The 23,183-nt window shown below is 48.6% G+C and overlaps 1 protein-coding gene across 1 annotated transcript in view; it reads left to right on the top strand.

Moving 5' to 3' along the window:
• The window catches only part of LOC135244208 (protein TANC2-like), a 157,371-nt gene extending 141,122 nt beyond the window's left edge, over positions 1-16,249 (top strand). The window contains 14 exon segments of the mRNA XM_064316499.1: positions 390-512; positions 617-853; positions 1,366-1,551; positions 1,931-2,024; positions 4,523-4,656; positions 4,902-5,025; positions 5,833-6,008; positions 6,724-6,856; positions 7,474-7,503; positions 9,399-9,490; positions 11,050-11,196; positions 13,057-13,157; positions 14,289-14,755; positions 14,758-16,249. Coding sequence (XP_064172569.1) covers positions 390-512; positions 617-853; positions 1,366-1,551; positions 1,931-2,024; positions 4,523-4,656; positions 4,902-5,025; positions 5,833-6,008; positions 6,724-6,856; positions 7,474-7,503; positions 9,399-9,490; positions 11,050-11,196; positions 13,057-13,157; positions 14,289-14,755; positions 14,758-16,196 — 3,483 coding nt within the window. The 3' untranslated portion in view covers positions 16,197-16,249.
• Positions 16,250-23,183: the final 6,934 nt, after the last annotated feature.

The raw sequence follows: 23,183 nt of genomic DNA, 5'->3' as shown, positions 1-23,183 counted from the left end.
GCCAGTACTTTCCAGCTACAGCAAGACAGAGAAATAAGTTGCGAGAAGTGTTCAGTGAGTCTTGCTCACTTGTGGTTTTAAGGAGTGCCTCAGTCAGTTGCCTGTTAATGGGGCATGGAGAAACCACAGCCCATTTTCCAGCTTTCCAGCAGTGGCCCAAAGCGGGTTTTCAGGTCCCTCTGGAAAATGTCTGCTGTGAAAAGCTTGTCTGACTACCATACTATTAAAATGAATATTGATTATTTAATTGATTGAATATTGATTATTTAATTGATTGATTGGTTGAATATTGATTATTTCATTGGTTGATTGATTGATTGAGCAACAAGCGTGAGGTTGTTGTTGCTTCACCTGAGAGTGTTTATTCATTCCGGCGTTCTCCTGCTCAGGGCCTGAGCAAGAAGGTTGGGGTTTCCTCGTCCGTCCTGCAGGGGTTGTGGGTGTCATACAGCACGGAGGGGCTCTCCACCGCACTGTCATCACTGAGGAACCTCTACACGCCCAACATCAAGGTCCCGCCCCTTCCTATTATTTGGCATCTGGAGTCAGCTGCGTTGCTAGCTTGCTCACTGAAAGGCCCTTTATATTGAACATGGTTTCCGGCGCTTGTTCGCAGGTGAGCCGGCTGTTGATCATGGGCGGGGCCAACGTGAACTACCGCACCGAGGTGCTGAACAACGCGCCCATCCTGTGCGTGCACGCCCACCTGGGCTACGTGGAGACGCTGTCCCTGCTGCTGGAGTTCGGCGCGTCCGTCGACTCGGCCTCCGAGACGGGCCTCACGCCGTTGGGCTACGCCGCGGGCGCGGGGCACCTCGCCATCGTCACCACGCTGTGCCGCCGGAGAGCGAAGGTGCTCCACCGCGCCCCGTCGCTGCTGTACCGCCGCTGTAGAAATGACTCTGTTTCATATCGCAGTCCTTTTTAATATTGTTTTGTATTCTTGTGTGTCTATATTCATGTATGCTAGCCAGATTCCCCCCCCTTTGAAATAGAGTCTCTGTTGGATAAATAAATAAAATTCATAATAAATATATTTAATTATTCTTTATTTAATAATTACTACGAGCAGTTAGATAGTGGTTTCCACTAGCCTGCTTGGACTGAATCAAAACTGCTGTTAGCGGTGTTATTTCCATTTTTGTGGCATGATATATTTTACAGCAATTTTATTGTTTGAATTTACACTGAATACCATAACTAACGGCACCAAATATTTGTGTTTGTGCGTGCGTTGTGTGTCGTGTCTTTGTGTGTGCGTTTTGCGTGGCGTGCGTTTGGTCGTCTGCGTGTTTGCGTGTCGGCGCGTTGGGTTATGTGCGTGCGTGCTGGTGTGGCGGCGATTGCGCGGTGACGCACGGTCAGGTGGATCACCTGGATAAGAATGGCCAGTGCGCGCTGGTGCACGCGGCCCTCAGGGGTCACCTGGAGGTGGTGCAGTTCCTCATCCAGTGCGACTGGACCATGGGAGGCCAGCTGCAGGGCGTCTTCAGCAAAAGCCATGCCGTCCAGCAGGCCCTGGTGGCTGCGGCCAGCATGGGCTACACAGAGGTGGGTCATAATCATCCTGCTCCCCTTTTGGTATGAGAGAAGGGATCATAATCATTCTGTTCCCCTTTGGGTATGAGAAAAGGGATCATAATCATTCTGTTTCTCTTTGGGTATGAGAAAAGGGGTCATAATCATTCTGTTCCCCTTTGGGTATGAGAGAAGGGATCATAATCATTCTGTTCCCCTTTGGGTATGAGAAAAGGGATCATAATCATTCTGTTCCCCTTTGGGTATGAGAAAAGGGATCATAATCATTCTGTTCCCCTTATTACTCTCTACAGGGCTTTGGGCATAACAAACGTTTTTAATATATTAGTATGTACACCTGTGCACCATGTGTGACAATTGCGTGACGATCGTGTGATCATTTCCGCTCCAGATCGTGTCCTACCTGCTGGACCTGCCGGAGAAGGACGAGGAGGAGGTGGAGCGTGCTCAGATCAACAGCTTTGACACGCTGTGGGGGGAGACGGGTAAGGACAGCTGCAGTGTGTCACAGAGACGCTTACACAGTGTACCTTTACAGAGCTGGATATATGCATTTATACATTTACAGAGCTGGATACATGCATTTATACATTTATACAGCCGGATATATGCATTTATACATTTATACAGCTGAATATATGCATTTATACATTTATACAGCCAGATATATGCATTTACACATTTATACAGCTGGATATATGCATTTATGAATTTGTATATTTATACAGCTGGATATACGCTGAAGCAGTTCAGGTTACCTTTCCCAATGGCAATTTTGTACCTGGGAATACATGTACTTATATTAAGCAATATTTGCTGCCGAAGCTACTGCTAAGTGGACATAATCAACCTGAAAAGAGTTGGGTTACTTTTGGGTTTCAAGTCCAGTTCTCTAATCACTACGTTACACTGCCACCACCGCTGTCACGCTAAGACCCGTTTCTCTGAGCCGGCTGTGAGAGGGAGCCGTCCTCAGTGTCATCCTGGCTGATGAAGATGAAGCTCCTTACTCGGCCTGCTCTTCTCTTTGCCGCACTTAATGACGGAGTGGGCGAAGCTGCCGGCCTCAGTCCCTCATAACGCCTCTGGCGTTCCGGCGAGAAAAAAATGTTCCCGCTTTCAGATTTAATTGCTCGGTGTTTTAATAGCGCAAACCTCAGGATCTCTCATTTAGCGAGGTGTGAGGGAGGGAGGGAGGGAGGGAGAGGTGTATTTTGAGTGTCGGTGACTCAGCCCTAATTGGCGTGTCGGTTGCTCAGCACTAATACATCAGGAGCTTTTGTTTTTCTCTGTGGGGGGGGGGGGGATTTTAAAATGTTGATTTGTAGTCACGCCGCCTCTGTGAGATTTTTCAGTGAATCGAATCATGGTCACTGAATTCAGATTCAGAAGTGAATTAATGCATCTGATAGCGTAACTTCATTGCCGGAGAGCTGGTTCCACAGCGCCCCCTAGAGACCTGTAAGAAGTAGAGAAGTGGACTTTATCTGATGGCGAACTGACTTTCTGCATCCAGCATACTGTAGGCATTTGTTTCGGAAGGTCACTCACTTTTTTAAATTAAAAAAACGAAATTTGTTTTCAATACTGTAAATGGGTTAAGAAAATTGCTCACCAAAGACATCCTGTTCATATATATAAATATGAGATATTTTCCATGTTTCCACATAATATACATAACATATTGAGCGGCATTTGCTGCCCAGGCTACTGCTAAGTGGCCGTAATAAACCTGAAAAGAGTTTTTAATGCCATGGCGCCCGCTCCCGCGCTGTGCCACTGAAAAGCGGTGTGAGGGATGGTGCCAGACAGCACAAGGTGAGTCACCGCACAGGCGGTGCGCGGCGTGGGAGGCAGGCGATGGCTCAGGAGCGGTGCGGCTTCCAACCAGCGCGTTTATGTAAGGGACGAGTGGGCCGCAGCGACCGGCTTCAACCGGGTGCTAAATCGCTGGTTAGAGCTGCGTGGCTGAGTGTAGACAGATACTGCTCGGCCGGTAAGGCTTGGGGGCAGCAGTTCTGTTCTTATGAATCAGTGTGGAGTTTATCAGCCCCAGCCTTCCTGCTGCTGCTGCCTGTACTCCTGAGAAACGGGGAGAAACTGGTGTCTCCTGTGCATGTCAGAGGGGAACCGCTCACTGATTCCGTACTGTTTCCCGGACAACCGGCACCCTTGCCCGAAAAACCGGATCTCTCTGTGTAAAGCGTTCAGTCGTATGGTGAAACTGAGTACCCGCCGTGGCAAACTCGTTTCTGGAAGGCTGTTCTCGCGGCACACTGAAGGTTAAATGGAATATCTGAGCGTGACCTCACTCTCTCTTCCCTTTATTTGCAAACTCAGCTGTTTTGATCCAGTTATTGTTTTATATGAGGAGGCGCACGATTACGCAGGAAGTGCTGAGTCAGCGCGGAGCACACACAAACCCCCTGACGCTGTCGTTTCAGGCGGGGAGCGTGCTCAGACGCAGGCGGAGCGGACAGTGACCCGTGTGGAAAGTCACAGGGAATCGGCTGATGATTTGTAGGAGACGGCAGCTTCCACAAGCTCAGGAGAGATTTACATGCCTGTTCACCGTTTACACTGCAGGAGTGTCCGGCCCTGCGGTGCTTACTGGGTCTGCCAGTATCTGTTCTTACTTGGCCCTTAATTGATTAATTAATGCAGTTAACTGGGTCTGAAGTGGATGCCGATTTTGAGATGGAAAGTGCGATTGGCAGAGCCTGTGGTTCTCTGGGACTGGCGTATGGACTTACCAAGGGAAGGGCGGGGCAGGAGGCAGGGGGTTGGACCATGCTCGCGTGATGTCACACTGGCTTCTCCAGCCACGGTGCGGGGCAGGGCGTGGGCTGCTGCTCGCGTGATGTCACACCGGCGCTCTCTCTCTCTCCCCAGCGCTCACGGCGGCGGCGGGGCGGGGCAGGGGGGCGTGGGGGTCGTGCTGCGCTCGCGTGATGTCACACCGGCGCTCTCTCTCTCTCCCCAGCGCTCACGGCGGCGGCGGGGCGGGGGAAGCTGGAGGTGTGCCGGCTGCTGCTGGAGCAGGGCGCCGCCGTGGGACAGCCCAACCGCCGCGGGATCGTCCCCCTCTTCAGCACCGTGCGCCAGGGACACTGGCAGGTGGGTGCCCCCCCCGGAGCAGCGCTGCTGCTGCACATATCTATATTTACTGTGTGTCCATCCATACAGTGGTCTGTATCTCTCTTTTTTCTCTTTCTCCATCTCAATCTCCCCTCCTCCCTTCCTCTCTCTCTCGCTTTCTCCTCGTCTCGGCCCCTGTCTCTCCCTCTCTCTCTCTGTCTCCATCTCTGTCCCCCCCTCTGTCTCTCTCTCTCTCTCCCCCCTCCCTCCCTCTGTCTCTGCAGATAGTGGACCTGCTGCTGACTCACGGGGCAGACGTGAACATGGCGGATAAACAGGGCCGCACCCCGCTAATGATGGCGGCGTCTGAGGGGCATCTGGGCACGGCCGAGTTCCTGCTGGCGCAAGGTCAGTCCCGGTGCACTCTGGGACAGAAAAGGGGCACTCTGGGGCAGAACAGGTGCATTCTGGGACAGAACACATGAACTCTGGGACAGAACAGGTGCACTCTGGGGCAGAACAGGTGCATTCTGGAAGAGAGCAGGTGCACTCTGGGAGAAAACGGGCGCACTCTGTGACAGAACAGTCTGTCTGAACCTCGTCTGTCTGGGGTCCGTACGCATCAGAAATGAAAGAGTCCAGTTGTTTTCACACAGGCTACCCTCTACAGACACCCTAAAGGGTTCTAATAAACATGCCCACCAAGGCTGAGTCAGCAGATGTACGTGCAGCCTTTAACGAAAACTAGAACAGTAATAGGCTTACAGCACCGTCCTTCAGCCAGTTATTGAACTAGACGTAAGGTTAAGTTTGCAGTAACATCAGGTTAAGTTTGCAATAGTTTGTATAGCAGCTTTTAAAATGTGTTGTGGATTTACTGTTTCTAGTGTATCATGAAAGCATCCTGGCCATTTCTGTTTACGCAGAGGCCATGAATAAGCCCCTCGGGGTTTTCTCTACTCCTGTACACTGCTTGCTGTTTTCATTATGTCTTTTCTTTCTCTTTAAATTGTGCAGATAAATAAACTAAACTATTCTTGGTTTAGAAAAACTGCCGCTTGAGGTTTCTGCTCCATTTCACCTCAAGTTCAATGCCATTTAAATAAATGATGGAGCTTAAATGGAGTCTGAGTAAATAAATGGTGTGTGGAGCAAGTGACCAGGACAGTGCAGCCTGAAAGCTGACCTCTGCGTGACCTCTGACCCCTGGGCCAGGTGCTTCCCTGTCTCTGATGGATAAGGAGGGGCTGACGGCGCTGAGCTGGGCATGTCTGAAGGGGCACCTGCCGGTGGTGCGCTCCCTGGTGGAGAGGGGGGCCGCCACCGACCACGCCGACAAGAACGGCAGAACGCCGCTCGACCTGGCGGCTTTCTACGGCGACGCCGAGGTGGTGAGTTCACCTGCCGGGTCGGACAGATGGACAAACTACCAATACACCCTCAAAGATTATATTCATATTATAGACTATGATGATAAGGAAGATGATGATGATTTTTTTTATGCTGAGAATGATGATGGTGATTACTGTTTTTTTTTAAATTGTTGTTTGTATTGTTGTTAATATCATTATTATTATTATTATTTACTCCAGTGGATTGCATGTAAGATATTTCATCTTGTGATCTTAGTGCTTTACAGTGAAGGGGAATCTTGGTGTGGCACGGCAGCCATTTTGTGCTAGAATGCTCAGTACCAATGACATTTTTTTATCAGATGGATGTTCCTGATTTTGTTTGGTCCGTCTGCACCGCTTGTCCTGTTACTTTACCTTGTCTTAAACAATACTGTCGTTCTGGTGGGACAATGTGGTGCTGTCTGTGGGGCAGCAGACACTCAGGTGATATATACATCTTCCCGGTGCGGCGGGGGGGAGGGGGGGCAGGGTTCAGCTCTTCGCCTCCGTAATTGCTGTACTGTGACCCCATCTCTATACTGTGACCCTCGCTGTCTGAATAAAGCCAAAAACACATATGGAGGGCATACTGTGTGCTCTGCTTCTTCTTTTTTTATTTTAAAGGCGTTTCTCTCGAACACTCCCTCCTCTTGCACCCCTTGGCTGGTTCACTGGCCTTTGCTCTCAGTCCTGACTCTGCCCCTCTTTGCAGGTGCAGTTCCTGGTGGACCATGGGGCCATGATCGAGCACGTGGACTACAGTGGCATGCGGCCGCTGGACAGGGCGGTGGGCTGCCGAAACACGTCCGTGGTGGTGGCCTTACTGAAGAAGGGAGCCAAGATAGGTATGACCCCCCCTGAGACCGCCATCTCCATAGAAACCCCGCAAAAAACAGACGCATTCGCACAACACTCGCTCGCCCAGGGGTGGAGGAGGAGCTGAAACGGACACAGCAGACGTTCCCCTCCTCAAGTTCATGCCAAAATGAACGTGATCTTCCCCTTCCCCCTCCGCTCCTTGGGAATCCCATTGGTCAGTGCTTCTCTGGGCGTGTCCTGTGCATGCCCTGCCCCCTCCCAAATGCCCCGCCCCTCCTGTATGCTCCGCCCTCTTTTGTTGTGTGCTTTAACCCCGCGGCCGGGCGCGGCTCCTGCTTGCGTCCTGCGCCATGTTCCCGCCGCGGTGGTTCTGGGAAGCAGGTGTTGGCGGGCGCTGGCTGTTTTTCTTCTGTTTGTTTTGCTCAGGTGCTTAACCCCGCTTCTCACGGCTGCTTCTTTCTGTTCTTTTTCTCATTCCACCTCTCCATCTCTCCTGCGCTCACTCTCTCTCTCGCACACTTAACTGTATTCTTTGGTTATTCTTGCCATGTTGCTCTGACACTAACTTCCCCCCCCCCAAACATACTCCCATCGCTCATGGCTCCGCCCCCCTCCCTGGCCACGCCCTTCTCTCTGGTACCAGGATGTCAGACCCTACCCAGTCGCCCCCGAGGTAAACCAAAGCAGTCAGCGTCTCTCCATGGCGGCCATCTTGTCCTTATGTGTTTGTGTGGATTCAGGAATTCAGGCAGGCAGGCAGGCACACACACACACAAAATCCACTATTACAAAAAATAAATTAAAATTTCAAACTCTCTTCCAGTTATCAGTCTTGAACATTGTATAGTTCTTATTAAAATGACTACATTGCAATAAGAGAAGACAAAGCGTTATAAAACTGAACATAATACATAATGAAATGTTAATAAGTGGTCATAGACTACCAATGATGCATATATAAGTGAAAATATTAACAGAAATTTAAAGAACTGCTGTCCAGGTCTAAATTGTGGTTCGCATCACGCAGTGACATAGAAACAGAGCATTCTTCACTATACTCTAAAGTACAGTGTCCAATTCAACTGTTAAAGAACCTTTAATTCAAGTTTACTAGCTTTTCATTATTATTGATGATAGTTAGTTTTCCACAGACATTGTTCAAATGGCCTAATTACAGTTATTTTTTTTCTGTCTTTATGCCTTTTTAGTAATGATGTAATGTTATTTTCCATACTGGAGAAGCCAGTCCCCTTCCTCCAACCCTCGTTTATCCTCAGTTGTGCCTCTGTGAAATTAAATGTGTGGATTATTACACATTCAGTGGAGCAGGCTTTCCTTGCAGCGTCGATTTAAACTGATTGCTTTTGCATTAGCATGCATATGTGTATGCACTTTAATGGTGGTCTGTGGGTTGGGCTGCAGCCTTTCTGTTTCTTAATTGCTTTCCATTTCTTAGTCGCAGACTAGCAGTGCATTGACAGCCAGTCGGTGCCACCGCCCCTTGACTGAAACCAGGCTGTTCTCAGAGTCTCGATTTGCTGCAGCGCGCCCCGTTCCTTGAAGCAGCGAATCGGAACCCTCCGCCCCGCGTGCGAGTCGCCCGCAGAGAGAGAGAGAGAGAGCAGGAGAAATGACGGCCCTTGGTTTTGCCGTCGTCGGGTGCGGATGTGGAAATCACAAACGAGACGATTTAGCGTCACCGCTAGGAGAAGGGCTCGGATTGCGCGCGAGGAAGTCATCGGCGCAGTTCAGCCGAAAGGGCTCGTTTTAGTTTGGCTCAAAGGCGATGGAGTCCTCAGACCTGGAGCCCCGGAGCATTGCCCGCTTTGGTGGATCAGGGTGTCTAGGGAAAAGGAGAACGGAGCGGGACGCAGCCTCCCCCCCCCCAACTAGTCTCGGAGAATCTGGAGGTTTAGAGAGAAGCAAAAACGGCTTTGCTTCCTGGGCCATATCTATGCGCCCTGTGAAAACTCCCGTATGTACTGGAGAGTGAAACTTCCTAGCGCTAAGCTAAATATGCGTCTTAAGAGATTCATGCTGTTGTGACTAACTCCTGCTTAAGTTGTGAGGTAAAACCTGATAATGGATGGTTATGATAATGGTTATGATAAACGGGATGATAATCTATCATCCCGTTTGCCCCAGATTAGTTTCCTCTCCTGCTTTAGGCTTTCTTGTCCCTATGAAAAGCCCTTCACTTTGAGCTCTCTCCTACCCTTAGGACATTATGCACTAAAATACAGTTTATCCATTTGGCCCTTTGCGTAACTCTTGGAGCCCTGGGGATGTGATTCTGTACAGGCCCACTGACTGTAGGCTGACTGAGACAGGGTTTAGGGTTGTAGGTGTGCGCAGCAGTGAGCATTCTTAGTGAGGGAAGTGCAGGAAACCACTGTTCCCTGCCCGTATGTACCTGCTTCTCTACAGTCCCCCTTTGCCTATGCTGTCTTTTTGGCATTATGAGAACATTTCATTAGTTTATCTAGTTTACTTCATCTCTGTCTTTTTCTCTCCTTTTCTCTCTCTCTCATGTAATTTTTTTCCCATCATGCATTCTGTATGCTGCAGGTCCGGCAACATGGGCAATGGCCACCTCAAAGCCTGACATCATGATCATTCTCCTGAGCAAGCTGATTGAGGAAGGGGACAGCTTCTATAAGGTTGGCTCCGCCCTTGAGTACTGCACAGACACACATGGTCTTTCCACCCTTTGAAGAGGTTTTTTTTTTTTACATGTTTTTCTAAATTCTGCTGGTAGAAATAATTGTTCCAAATTGACACGTGAGGATAATACCAATAGACAGACATGCATCCACCTCTCAGAGTTCACTTAAAGCATTCTAGTCTATCAGTTCATTTAAAGCATTCTAGTCTATCAGTTAATTTCAGTTTCTCCAAAATCCTCTGAAAGCCCTATTTGGGCATTTTAAACTTCTGAGAAAAAAAGATTTGGTCTTCACAGCTGAAGACCTGTGATCTTTGCCTCAGGAAAAAATGAGATTTAGTTCAGTGCAGCAGTTGAAACATGGCAAACAGAATGGAACGCTCATCTATTTGCCCAATGCCTGGGGTAGCACAGTTGTTTGACTCTGATCATCCAGCAGCTCTGAGTTCAACAGGCAATCTCCACCAAAGTTAATGGCTCCCTGAACATTTGCCTCATTGATACATTTAAAATTTTGACGCATCCTTAAAAGATGTGTACATGAAAGCACTGACGTCAAAATTTTATTGGTTTTACGTTCCATTAAGAGCGTCACCCAAATCTACCGCGCCACACCCTCGTTTCTTAACTCCAGTCGGCTGAAGGGAATTTTGATAAAGAAATCCCAATTTTTAAAAAACATGGATGCAACAGCAAATCATTTGACAAATATATAAGAGACAGCTGGAGCTCCAGAGACAGGAAGGGAGAGGCAGCTGGTGAGACGAACCCGTCGGGGATGAAGATTGTTTTCATGCTGTCAGAATTAATGAGCTCATTAAGATCTGGCAACAGGAAAATAAATAAATAAATAAAAGCGCGGTTTGAGCATCAGGACAGCAGCAGCAGCACAAAAAATAAACTCTGCTTTGCCCTAAACCTGCTGCACATCACAGATGGAAAAACTGGCAACCGCCTGGCCTGGAGTCCACAGACAATCTGGCAACCGCTTGCATTTGTCTTTAACATTGCCTTTAAATGTAAAAGTCATCAAACAAACAAATTAAAAAACAACAAAAAATACTCTATTCCCTGAGCTGACCAGAAGAGGATTCCCCCCTCCCCTTGAGTCTGGTTCCTCTTAAGGTTTCTTCCCCTCTGTCCCACCTGGGCAGTTTGTCCTGCCACCATGGCCCTAGGCTTGCTCTTGCGGGTGTGGCGGGGGGAGGTTAGGCCAGGGTCCACTGTAAGGCATATTGTGATCAATGACTGTAAAAAAAAAAAAAGAAATAGGCTGTACAAATAAATTTGATTAGATTTGTAAGTCCAAGTTAAGTGTTGACAGAATCAAGGCCTGTGTGGCTTACAGTCTCCTACAGAAAAGCCGAAAGATCAGAAAGGTCACAGCGAAGGGAGAGAGAGAGAGAGGTTTCTGGCTGGAGTGCTGTCTGCCCTGTCCCTACTCCACAGTTGGGTTCTGTTGGGTTCTACACTAAACCCAGTAGGAGGGGCAGGTGGTGGTTTTGAGGCCTCAGGGTGCCACGCCCTAACGCCTCGCTCGCGTGTGTCCCACAGAAGGGGAAGGTGAAGGAGGCCGCCCAGCGCTACCAGTACGCGCTCAAGAAGTTCCCGCGGGAAGGCTTCAGCGAGGACCTCAAGACCTTCCGCGAGCTCAAGGTGTCCCTGCTGCTCAACCTGTCCCGCTGCAGGAGGAAAATGAATGTGAGTGAGCCCCCCCACTGTCCCGCCCCGCCCCGCCCTGCCCTTGCCCCCTCCCTCTCACAGAGGGATAGCAGCCCTTCTGCAAATGAGGGACATTCCTCAGTGACTGAAGGTAGAGCCCTGTGAAATCACACAGTGCTGGAGAGTATGCAGTCATACCCCTCCTGGCCCTGTGCTCAGAGGGATAGACGGATACTGTGGACAGACAGACAGAGAGGCTGATAGACACACACACACACACACACAAACACACACACACACATACATACACAGACATGCTCACACTCACACACACAAACATACGTGCACACACACGCGGACACACACACTCACACACACACACACACACACACACAAATACATGCACACACATACACAGACACACTCACACACACACACACACACACACACACACTCTCTCTCTCTCTTTCTCTCACACACACACAAACACACACACTCACAGTGTTAATTTATCATACAGCTGAACTCAAACCACACTAAGACCTGACAAGGATAAATAATGTTCAGGAAAAGGCCAGATAACAGGCTGTGGATGTGCATCAGTGTGTTTGTACATGTATGTGAATGTGTACTGTACCTATGCAGGTGTGACATAGTTATCTACTATGTGTAAAACAAGAACATGCTGGCTTTAAGGCAGGGGTTCCCAAACTGAATTAAATTGAAATGACATGCATGTAAATTCACGTGTGGTTAACTCTGTGCCTGTTGCATGCGCTGTCATATTTACATTGTAGGTCATGATGTTTTGGCTCACATTAAAGAAATTTAAAATATGCCGGGCTATATTATGAAGCAAAGGGTCAAAGGAAGTGGGTGAAGGGTTCAGAAAGACTGGGAACCCCTGTTTTTAAAGCACCATAGAGACTGAACCCTATTTTTAAAGCACCATAAGACTGAACCCTGTTTTCAAAGCACCATAGAGACTTAACCCTGATTATAAAGCACCATAGAGACAGAACCCTGTTTTTAAAGCACCATAGAGACTGAACCCTATTTTTAAAGCACCATAGAGACTGAACCCTATTTTTAAAGCACCATAGAGACTGAACCCTGTTTTTAAAGCACCATAGAGACTGAACCCTGATTATAAAGCACCAGAGAGACTGAACCCTGTTTTTAAAGCACCATAGAGACTGAACCCTGTTTTTAAAGCACCATAGAGACAGAACCCTGTTTTTAAAGGACCATAGAGACTGAACTCTGTTTTTAAAGCACCATAGAGACTGAACCCTATTTGTAAAGCACCATAGAGACTCAAGCTAATCGCCGCCATTCCAGAATTCCCCCATTCCTGCATCTCATCCCTGTTCCCGTTTGGTTTGGTTCCTTTGTTTGTGCTCATGATTTTTGTGGGATTTGGCGGGAGGGTCGGCTGAGGAGAAAGCAGGGTCAGATGAGCGTCCCGGCAAGCTGGGACGGGCACACGGGCGGTGGCGGGTCCTCCCCAGACAGCCAATCAGGGACTTTTTCGATTAGTGACGACGCAGTCGATGCTAACCCGTTAAAGTTTCAGAGGCCACAGTTTTAGCTCAGAGCAGCTGTCTGCAGACATAATCAATCAATCAATCAGTCTGCAGACATCGGTAATCATGGCATCTAAACCAAGGGCCAAGGGAGAGATGGCGTACAGGCGTGCGCGTGTTTTTATGTTTGTGCGCGTTAGTCTGCGCGCGTGGGCGTGTATGCGAGAGAGGGATTGCGTGTGCGCGTGTGTGCGTGCGCGCCTGTGTGCGTGCATGTGCGTGTGTAAACATGGGGGTTGTTCGGTGTTCGGGGAGTGTGCTGGACCTCTTGACTGCCTCCGTGAATGACTGTCGGCCCTGTTGTTGCTTGCAGGACTTTGGGATGGCTGAGGAGTTTGCCACCAAGGCTCTAGAGTTGAAACCAAAATCATACGAGGCCTATTACGCCAGAGCCCGCGCCAAGCGCAGCAGCAGGTAACCTCACAGGGAGGGACAGAGAGGCAGGCAGCGGGCGCTAGCGCAGACACGCCCCCCCGTCCGGTCGCCGGAGCAACCGCCGGGGTTGCCCAGGACGCAGCTCGTCCCTAGCCCCGCCCCTTAACCCACCACCCTAGCAACAAGGCACATGTACACTGTATCACTCTCCAAAGGCCCCTAGTAAAATCTGTAACTGTCTTAGCTGTAATTGTCTTAAACTGTTCCATTTATTTTAATAAATATGAAAATTTGTCTCCCGCCGTCCTAAACATTTAACTTCCCCCAAGGCCACCATGCCCTTTGAGAACATTGAGCACCCCTTGGCACTCCCGTTGCTCCCGAACTGCGCCATCTGCGTGGCAGTGAGGAGAGTGCTTATGTCATATCTCCCTTCTCAGCCTTTCTTACACTCCTCTGTTGAGTCATACGTTCTGCATTTTCTTTTATTTCACATTTTTCAGTTCCCTGCCCCCGTGTTTTTTTGGGTGACTGCTCTAGAAGTAATGGAATGCAATAGTATGTTTTCTTGTTTTATTTTTTTTCATATTCATACAAAAAGTATACAGTATTTTATTAATGTGTATACACATTTTACTGTTCTACAGTACATATCAAGATTAGTGCTGTGTACTCAGGAAATTACATTGCATACTGCATTTGAAAGCTTTTTCATTAGTATATTTACACTGTGCTAAGGATTATATATAATTTGATTGCAAATTGTGTCTTTGTGCTAAAGTACTCTTTTTCCCTCTCTCCTCCTGTCTGTTCTCTCTGTCCATGTTTCTCCTGCTTGTGTATGTTGTTCATCTCTGTAAATCATCTCTGATGTCATGGTGTTGTGTCTCTGTCATGTTCCTCTCTCTCTCTTTCTCTCTCTCTCTCCCCCTCCCTACCTCCCTCCATCGTGTTCGGCTCTACCCTCTCACTGGACATCTGCATGTAAATCCTTATTCTCTGATTCCTTTCCTTCATTATCCCTCTCTCATTCCCTCCCGCTCTCTCTTCATCCTTCCCTCCTCACTCTCTGTACCCTCTCTCCCTCTCTCCCCCTCCCCTTTCTCTCCCTCTCTCTCTCTCTCTCTGTCTCCCCCCTTTCTCTCCCTGTCTCTCTCTCTCCCGGTGCAGGCAGTTCCCCGCAGCCCTGGCGGACCTGAATGAAGCCATGAAGCACTGCCCCAACAACCGTGAGATCCAGCGCCTGCTGCTGCGTGTGGAGGAGGAGTGCCGCCAGGTAACCCAGCAACAGGAGCTGGAGGCTCTGCCCCCTCCCCCGCCCGCCGAGGAGCTGGCCCCGCCCCCCGAGCCCCGCCTGGACGACATGGAGTCCGTGCAGGACCTGTTTGAGGACGGGGACTACATGGAACAGGACATGGAGGGCATGTCCATGGGCCTGCCCCCCGAGCCCCGCAACGCCCCCCCCCCCACCCAGAGCCCGCCCCCGTCCCCGAGCCACCGCGACTCGGCCTACCTCTCCGGGGGCCAGTCCTTCGACTTCCGCCCCAGCCCGCCGTCCATGTCCTCCCCCCCCCTCCAGGGCTACCAGTCCCCCTCCCCCTCCCTGTCCCCCACCCACCAGAACTCCCACTACCGGCCCAGCCCCCTCAAACGTCCCCCGCCCACCAGGTCTCCCCCTACTGCTACAGCCCCCCGCCCCTGGGCGCCGACTACGGGAGCCCCCCTCCCTCGCCCCTCCGCAGGGGGCCGCAGTACCGGGCCACGCCCCCGGCCGAAAGCATGGGCCTGTACCGGTCCCAGTCCGGCTCCCCGGTCCGGTACCAGCAGGAGCCCCTCCCCCCCCGGCCCAAGTCGCCCCTGTCCAAAATGAGCAGCCAGCGCTCCTTCCAGCTGAGCCCCCAGCCGCCCCCCGTCCAGGGCCAGCAGGGGCACCGGCCGCAGGCCTCCAAGGCGCACATCGTCCGCACGGGGCAGGCGGCCGCGCTGGGCAGCAGCGCCTACGGCCAGATATCGCAGTCCATGAGCGCCCGCTACCCGGAGGAGGTGGGCCGGCTGGTGTACCAGCCGTCCCTGGATGGTAGGCCCATGACGCAGGTGCAGGCCAGCCTCAGCGCGGGGGCCCTGTACCAGCACGGCGGGCGGGCCGGCATGGGCGGGGTCGCGGGGGCGGAGTCGGGCCTGGTCAGGGAGGAGCTCCCACCGCGGCCCGCCTCGGCCTACAGGGGAGGGGGTCGCTACGGCCAGACCCCCCAGATCAGCCGCAGCCAATCGGCGGCCTACTACCCCGTCTCCAGGGGCGAGCTCGAGAGGCAGCCGTGCCAGGTGGGCTCGCCCGAAAACACGCACCTGGCCCCCCGCCGGCCCGTCAGCGCCAACCCCGCCGAGATCAAGCAGCACCCGCCGGCCCCGCGGCCGCTCATCCACTCCCAGAGCGTGGGCCTGCGCTTCTCGCCCTCCGCGAGCAGCCTCTCTGTGGGGCCCGCCTGTAATCTAGCCGCAGGCTTCCGGGGCATGGAGGTGCTGCTCAACCCGGCTTATGAGAGCTACTGCGACGACCTGTCGCCCGTCTCCCCCCCGCAGCAGTGCGACGGAAGGGGGGGCGGTGGGGGCGGGGCCTACCCAGGGGAGGCGGCCCGCTCCCGGACCACGCCCTTCATGGGCGTCATCGACAAGACGGCGCGGACGCACACGCAGTCGCAGCAGTACCTGCAGCAGCCCTCCAGGCCGTGGGCCGTGTCCTCGCTGGACATGGCGGTAAGCCCCACCTCTGCGGGGGGCGTGGCCCAGCAAGGGGGCGGGGGCGGAGGCCCCTCCTACAGTCCGCCCTCCTCGCTGGGCAACATCGCCTACTACAACAAGACCAACAACGCGCAGAACGGCCACCTGCTGGAGGACGAGTACTACCTGCCCGCGGGGGAGATCCAGGCGCCCACCTACCCCGACGTCAAGGTGGCGCGGACCCTCCCGGTGGCACAGGTCTACCAGGACAGCGTTTACCGCCAACTCTCTCGCGACTCCCGGCAAGGCCCCACCTCGCCCATCAAACCAAAGAGACCGTTCGTAGAGTCGAACGTGTAGAGGACTCTGTGCAGGGGGAGAGGAGAGGGAAGCAGGGGGAGAGGAGAGGGGAGCAGGGGGAGAGGAGAGGGGAGCAGGGGGGAGGAGAGGGGAGCTGGGGGGATGAGAGGGGAGCTGGGGGGTGCTGGGGGGAGGGCAGATCAGAATGAGGAGGAGGCTCTTTTTTTCAGTGTGTAAAGGAGGCGGGATAATCACTCTGCAGGCTGAGGCACATCACTCACCCAAAGAAAACGATCTGCTCACAAACAGCCACCGTGTGAACTCGCAAGGACCAAGTCGCTCTGGTGTGTGTTTAACACACCCACACACGCGCGCTCACTAAGGACTATACATACAACGCCCCGGCATGACGAATGTGTCAGGCGTAAATGTGCTTTTCATAGATTCAGGGGGTGGGGGGATGGGGGGGGGGGGCATTCTGTACCTAACAGTTTGGAATTGGCTATCTTTTTTATTTTTATTATTGCTGCTTCCCTTGCGGCTGTTCACAGCAGGTAGCTCTGCCTAATGGCTTGTGTAGTCTCCGCACGAAAATAGCTGCCGTCGCGCAAGTTTCTGTAGCAACCGTCAAGTCAACGATAAGCACAGAGCTCAAAGCCCGCGTGATTTCCCCACTGGCCTGGTTTTCCGGAAGCTTCCGTACCACCTCCAGGGCTGCGAGCCAACAATCCCCCCTCCCCTCCCCATCCCGCCGCCCCCCCCCCCCACCACCACCACCCGTGTGTTTGGAGTCTCCAGAGTGGAGCGAGAGCCTCTATATACACCCTCCTGGGAGAGACAAACTGAAATCCATTATCGGTCTTAAAAAACAAAATAAAAAATAAAAAACAAAGAAATGTGATTGCTATGTTCTGTACTGTAAATGTAACAATAAAGATTACTCAAGACAAGCCTGTATTTAGAAAAGAAAAAAATTATCATTTTAAGTTATAAATATATATATATGCATATTTGTTTGTATTTTTCATTTTCACTTCTTTTTTTTAACTTTTATTTTATTTGTTTGTTGGAAGATGCATGCAGCTAACTTTGAAATGTTTCAGTGGGGGGCATTTACAAATTTCAGATTACTTGAATACTGTCATCAGGTTTTACCATTTAACATATTGTACCTTCATTTTTTTAAGTTAGTCTTTCTGGACTAAAACTGAATGTGCTCCAAACAGCGTGTTATTTAATGAATAGCCGTAGTGCTATTAGGGTCTGGTAGCATTTTGGGCTAGATGCTGAAGGTTTCATATTACACGTGCAAATAATCTTTTGAAGTTTCAAATCATACCGAAGGTCACAGACTATATCAAGCACTGTCTGTGCTTCCCCTCCCACAATCAGACAGTAAAGATTTTACTGCAAATGGAGGATGATTTCTGTGCAGTGTAAAGCCTGGCACGTACAGTACACCAGGATCACAAATGCCATTGCACATTGTGGACATACACACTCTTTGTTTGCGCACCATACACGCCTTTACCAGCTTCTTTTAGCCCTGTCTGAGGCTATAGCCTGCCAATCCACAGGGTGGCAGCAGAGGCTAATCTGGTTGCAGTGAGTAACCTTGGAGCAGAAATGATTACTTCTTCATTCATATTTGTTTGTTGAACAGTGTTTACATTTAGGGCCTCTAACGGTAACTTTCACCATGCATTTGCATCGCGTTGCAACATTCAGACTACACATTTTGCTATACGCAAGAAACGCCCCTCGTGTTGCACTGTTGCGCGTGCTCCTTGCATATACTATGTAACAGGCCTGAGGAGTTCTAGAACACTCTCCTGGACCCTTCCATTCTTCAAACATAGCACATAACTGTGTTATGATATAGCGACTCTCAGTTCCCTGTTTGTATTTTTTTGTTTTCCACCTGTTGCAGCGAGACTGCAATTGCTTTAGACTGCAAAGCTATAGATTCCTGTCCTTCTGGTTCAGAGGCTTTTGGATAAAGTATCAGATCTGCTGTTTTCGAATGTCTCAATATGTCTCAAGTACCAAAGTTTGGAGATGTCCCCCCTCTAGCACTTAAAGAAGTTAACAAACGTGTGAAGATGTTTCCTATAGCATCAAAAGGTCTCGGACAACAGGAAGGCAAACTATTTTTATTTTTCTATGGACTGTGATTCATTTGTTTTTACCATCATTGTTTCATTTTAATATTCATAGTTACTGCACTAAAATACAGCAAATTTCTAATAAGGGTGCACTTTATGGTCCTTCTGTCTTTTTAACATGAGTATTGATTTATTTTTGTGGTTTTGTCTTGATTTTTTGGGGAGGGTCTTCTGTAATAATACTGGAAAAATTGTGAGTAGATTTCCTTATGAATAGAGAACAACAGTTCATGTCTTTGGTGAAGCTTTTATTTTCCAGGTAAGTTAAATGAATAATGGTATTAATTTAAACAAGCATACAGTTGTAAAGATATGAAGATATGTTTCCTTTCAAGCACAGGCTCTATCAGCTGTACATACTGGCCAGCAGGTTCTGTATCACGCCTAATGCCTTCTCTACTTTCTCCTCTATGGCAGTTTTCTTATGTAAGCTACCTGAATCTGCAAAGACATGGCATCTTGGAAATTGTAGTTTATTACTCCACTCATAGATCTACAACTACAATCCCCAATGAGGTTTTTAAGTATTGACTGACTAATCGGATGTGCCCGTGTAAAAGCCTATTGTGAGTGCATAAACAGGAGGATCCCCACAATGCACTCCTTCGGTTATTTTAGAAGCTTCACTTATCTGTACTTATCCCTTTTTTGGGGTTCCAGGCATTGGTGCCACATAGGTATGGTGTAAGACATGCTATTAGACTTGTTCTGTGGGGAAGCATAGTTCAGATTTGTCATAGTGTCAGACTGAGACCCATTGCCTCCGGAGGTAGGCCCCGGGCTCCCGTTACCATGGTGAAATACCATGACAAAACTCGCTCATTGGGCACCACGTCCCTCAGTAACGGAGGCTTTGAACCCCAGCAGTCAAAGCCGCCGAGGGAACAGTGCCTACTCCTGTCCTTCTCAGAGCTGCTGTACTGTACAGTGAACTATGAATAATTATACTAATAAAGTAACGATAGTATTTTCGAGACGGGATTTTTTTTTTACATTAGGATTTCAGATTGTAAATTACTGGCTGTACATACTCGGTTGCATGCTTCTTACCTTCTATAGAGTCTCTGGCGCACACGCGCGTCTGCGTTTTCCGGAAGCCGGTTTGTTAACGCCCTACTGGAGCGTGCTAACGAGGAGGGTGGTTGTGTCTACTACTATTTTCATTCGCTCCAGCTTAACCATTCAAACTTAAAAAGTCTCTCCTTTTCTATCATTTCAGTTTCTAATAATTTTTCTTTTTCTTTCGGTGTGTTTGCTTGCTGAGCAGAGTTCCTGTCTGTACACGTGAGCTGTCGGATTGCTGTGATTAAAAAAAAAAAAAAGTATAACGATACTGAAAAGAAATTTAAAGAATGCGTTTTTATCGTATGGAAAGATTGTAAACAGGTACAATCAACTGTATGTATGAAAGAATAATGTACTTATTTATAAATGGTTACCACTTCAAACAAAATAAGCAAAAAAACAACAAAATCTGTTGGGTCTTTACTGATTTGTCTTTGTTTCTCATTCATGAAATGAAATTAAATGTTTCAAAAACAGCAAAGTCAAGGGTGCAACATCACACACTTACAGGATCACACTGCTCCGGTTTAGACTGGTTTAGACTGGATTAGACTGGATCCTGACTAGCAAATAAATGCAGGTGCTGCTTTCTGCACAGCACTAACACATTTTCTTCACACTAATTCTTGCATTTAATTGCGAGTCAGAGGACCACTGTTGACCGAATCCAGGCCTCTCTCATGGTACACTAGCAATGGGTGCCTGGTACCCCAAACTACACACCCACATGCATGGATGAGTCATCCTTCACTCTGCTAAATGCATTTCACTGAATGTACTGAATCATAGTTGCTTTCATTGTTTGGCCAGAAGATGGCGCTCATCCTTCTTTCTGTGCATTTCCCCCAAGCACTGAATAGATGGCTCCTATACACGAGTAATTCTGAGTTCTTGCAATACAGCTTAAAGCATCTTTAATCTAAATTTTGTACATTTTATCAGTACATATTTAGTATCCATAATCATTATATAGACTTTCTTTAGTGTTGTGAAGATGTATGGTGTGTTTCTAAAAAAGAATGTGTGTCCATATGCTAATATTGATATTATTCCAGTTGTGTGTTATCATGATTGGCCCAGACAGTTTTTTATGCAATGAAGGGTATTTTAGATACGTACAGATGATTCTTGATGACCTGCTCGCTCAGTCAGGACAACATGACGGAAGCAACATCTGCCATTGGCTGGGGCTGCTACCACTGGGACCAATCAAGACTATGGGCAGAGTCCAGTGAGTGAGAAATGGTAAGCATGCTCAACCTGAAACAGGCACAAAACAGTTGGAATTAGGGCTGGGGCTGGCTATAGCTGTGATGTAACACCATTAATTGAACGGAACTGAACTGTCATGCCAACTCACACTTTTTACAGCAACTAATGGGAGAAAAATGTCTTAAAACTAGAGCACTAGGAAAAATGAAGCGAAGGCAGTCAGTAGTACAATGATATTTCAAATAAATCGATAAAATTTATTCTGTGGGTAGCCAGTGGGCTGTCCCAATTTATTTACCTTTCAATGTTTCTAGAGAGCATAACATTCTTTTCATTGCACCTTGTGACTAACATGCCTGCCAGAATAAAATGAACTGCAGAAACACACCTCCTGTACCTGCTGGAAGCAGTTTCATCTGTTTGCTTTGGGTCTCTCGCGCTTAGGAGGAATAGCCGACAAGATAAAAAGAATTTGACTTACTAGAAACACCAGGCACGCGCTTCTCTTCTCTCACGCTTATTTGGCTCGCCTGAGCCTTTTAGAATGGCATTTCCCTCTGCTCTGGCTTCCTGCTCAGGTCCAAATTCCCTGACCAAAATCACAAGTGAAGTAGGGAAGTGAACTGTGATTTGGAGCTCCTTAATTGGGAAGAACATTTATCTCTCCTCTGAGAGGAAGAAACTCTTGGCCATCGCTGGGTGGCAGTGGTAAACATTGGCAGAAAAGGAGGCGCACGCCCTTCCTAGTCCATGCAGTTGGTGAGAGGGGCCTGAGGTGAGAGTGCAAGCTGATTGGCTGGTGGAACACAGTAAGCCACACTGAAGGGCTTGGGGACAGTTGCCATGGAAATCTCAAGGGCCACTGATTTATTTGCCTTCCCTTTTGACAGGGCTGTGCAAAAAAAGTCCTGCCATGTCATCCCCTTGCCAATGAGAGGCGAGGGTCCTGCCAGCAGGCACTGTGATGTCATCAGTGACACATCCCCCTGTCAATGAGAGGAGAGGGTCCTGCCAGCAGGCACTGTGATGTCATCAATGACATCCACCTGCCAATGAGAGCAGAGGTATCCTACCAGCAGGCTCTGTGATGTCAGCAGTGACACATTCTTCTGGCAATGAGAAGAGAGGGACTCATCTGACTCATGGACCTTCAGATGTGAATGCAGATTAACTCATATCACTAACATGAGTATACCTAGTATTTTTTAACCTGGATTTTAATCACTAACCAGCCTAACCGTTATGGAGATATTGTGACAGTTTCTTCTGGAATAAACAAGTATGCCACTGATAGTCTATTTCCAAAGCCCCCCCCCCCCCCCAAATCCCCACCCCACCCTGGCTCAGTCTCTTAACCTCAGTATTTTTGTAGGTCCAGGTTACGCCCCTGATTGATATTTTTTCAGTTAATTTCAGTCTACAGTATGTGATGTTTCACAAAATCCGACTTAAAAGCCATAACGGATTTAAATGAAAAATGAAATTGAGGTAGAAAGTCAAAGCTTTGCATCATTTTTTAAAGCACTTTGTTGAATCTCTTCACTGTCAATACTCATTTTTCTTGCAGTGGCATCAACCTTGTGGTTCACCTGATGTTTCATATATTCATCATTAGAGGGAGGCAGAGACAACACTATTTTGTTTGTTTGCATTTCTTCTACATTATCTTTGAAATTCAATACACACACCCATTTTATGTTCCTGAAATAAAGTGTTGCCCATTTTATTGAAAAATATTTATTTTATATATTCATTGAACATGTACACATTAAGCACACACCAGGAATGAAAACGAAATGCAAAATCTAGTACATTCAACAACTGAGGAGAACAGCATTTTTGTTAGTCATGATAACTGGAGTCCTGGAGCACATGATTTTAAAAGGTTGGAGGTAATTCATCCAGGCCACCTTTAATCTCTCAGTCACTATGCATCGCCTGAATATGTGAAATGCTTTTATCTCGAAAAAGCTAAGTCTTTCAAGGAAGAATGATGACTTTTTCCAGACTTCCATTGTCATTTTATTGCAAAATAATATTTTTTAAGCAATGACAAAGGCTTCACTCAAGTACATCATAACTTTTTGGACCAATATCTGGAAATTATGTTGTAATGTTGTAAAACTAATAATAATAATAATACCAATCATTATTTATTTTAATCTATTACTGACTGAATGGTGGCCGGATGTCTCCTCCTTCTGTCTAACCCTTTGAGTAGTAAGTATTTTGGAACATGTTCTAGAACTCCACTGCTTTCCAGTAGTGACTGTTTTATCAGCATTAGAATGTTCAGATAAGAACATTCTAACCACATATTTAAAGGGTTAAAAGGGAGGTCCTAGGTCTTCCCATGGTGCTGTGCAGTATCCTGGCACACTTCTCCAGCCATTCCTTACAGAGCACTACCAATGAATACAAAAAAAGTTTAGACCTCGTGGATGCATATGCCTAATAAGTGTGCTGGAATACGTACATGAATTAATGAATAACTGTCAGGTAAAGTTTCAGGTGCCGCCACCATGTGGAGCAACGACTGAGCAACAACGCAAAACCAGGACCTCCCCAGGGGATGTTGACCCATTTTTAACCACTCTGGGGAGGG

This window comes from Anguilla rostrata, chromosome 17 (assembly GCF_018555375.3).
Source record: "Anguilla rostrata isolate EN2019 chromosome 17, ASM1855537v3, whole genome shotgun sequence".
NCBI lineage: Eukaryota > Metazoa > Chordata > Actinopteri > Anguilliformes > Anguillidae > Anguilla > Anguilla rostrata.
Note: the sequence above shows the minus strand (reverse complement) of the source record. Positions and strands in the feature narration are given on the sequence as shown.